Source organism: Orycteropus afer, unplaced genomic scaffold (genome assembly GCF_000298275.1).
Source record: "Orycteropus afer afer isolate SDZICR_OR568_19922 unplaced genomic scaffold, OryAfe1.0 scaffold00024, whole genome shotgun sequence".
Classification (NCBI taxonomy): Eukaryota; Metazoa; Chordata; class Mammalia; order Tubulidentata; family Orycteropodidae; genus Orycteropus; species Orycteropus afer.
In genome coordinates this window covers 9231068-9232528 of record NW_006921611.1, presented here as the reverse complement: position 1 = coordinate 9232528, position 1461 = coordinate 9231068, and the positions used below count along the sequence as shown (strand labels likewise).

The following is a 1461-nucleotide window of genomic DNA, read 5'->3' as shown; positions in this document are numbered from 1 at the left end:
AATTATTTTATCAATTCATTTTTACAAGGAACTTTTCTCTATGATTTTATTAGTCTTATTTTGGAAAATTAAGAGAAGTTATATGAAAAATAAAAGACTTGGTTCCATTTCACCTTGATCTAATGGTTGTCACATTCAACAATAGGATAGGAAGGAATATAAAAATTCATTCATTCTCTTTGCATCCATGGAAGAATATTGCAGATTGAGCCAGGGCATCTCTAATAATGATACAAAGGTATTTTGTCAACCATGAGCAAAGTGCAATAAGTATAGGACAGAGATGCATACATAAGCATATGCATATAAAATTCCCAGAGATATTATAGCATAGTGCCTAAGGCACTTGGCTGCTAACCAGAAGCCTGGTGGTTCAAATCCACCAGCCACCCCTCAGAAGGAAGGTAGGGCAATCCTACTTCTGTAGTGATACTGCCTTGGAAACCCAAGGAGGAGTCGCTATGAGTTGGGGCCGACTTGATGGCACATAACAACAACAACAACAGAGGTATGAAAGATATTATCATTCATAAAGTCTACCTTTTTAGATGTATTAATTTTGCTTTTTTTTTTTTTTTTTTTTTAATCTCCAGAATCTCTGCAACTACCAAGGTCATATTGAAGGTTTTCTGAATTCTGTGGTGACCATTAGCACCTGTTCTGGACTGAGGTTTTGACATTGTTTATTAAATACAAAATGGAATGTTTTCTGGATTTTTTATTTTTATTTTGTAAGTCTTTGGGTCTCCAGAGTAGAGGGATGCATATTAGGGTAATACTACCAGTCATGGGAAAGCATAGAATGAGGAATCGTGTTATGATGCCAGCATTATCTTAGATTGTCTGGGAACTATGACATATTAACAACGGGGTCAATGTCAGTGCTATTACAATACTGTATCATTCAGTAAGTGTTCGGAAACCTTCTTCCTCCTATTTCCTATTTTGTTCTCAAAGGGAAAGACTAGAAATATCCTTAAGGATTCTAATATCACTACATGACATTTCACTGACTTAAAAAAATATATTATGCTATTCTTATTTCTAGGGGTTTAATACAGTTTGAGAGTATCAGTTATGGAATTGAACCACTACAGACTTCAGCTAGATTTGAGCATGTAATATATCCTGTAAAGAATAAGAATACAAGCTATTCTTTATATACCAAGATGGATAATGAGACAAGTCAACTGTCTCATAAAATTCCACAGATCAAGGTATGTGAATAATTGAAGAAACTGCATGGTATAGTCATATAATAACTTAAGCAGTTTATTTTTTCCACATTTACCTAGTATATAATTATTCCAGGATATAGATTAGATATTGTGTTAGATTGGGTTCTCTAGAGAAACACAAAAACCAGCAAAGTGTATATATATATTTATAGAGAGAGAGAGAGAGAGAAATTTATCTTAGAAAAATGGCTCATAACCATATAAAAGCCGGCAAGTCCAAGTC

General features: G+C 33.8%; 1 protein-coding gene across 1 annotated transcript in view; it reads left to right on the top strand.

The window, feature by feature from the left end:
- LOC103192141 (disintegrin and metalloproteinase domain-containing protein 2-like) overlaps window positions 1-1461 on the top strand; it is a 147235-nt gene that overhangs the window by 24059 nt on the left and 121715 nt on the right. Inside the window, exons 4-5 of the mRNA XM_007935066.1 lie at window positions 594-670; window positions 1049-1217. Of these exons, the coding sequence (XP_007933257.1) occupies window positions 594-670; window positions 1049-1217 (246 nt within the window). The remainder of the gene's footprint in view (window positions 1-593; window positions 671-1048; window positions 1218-1461) is intronic.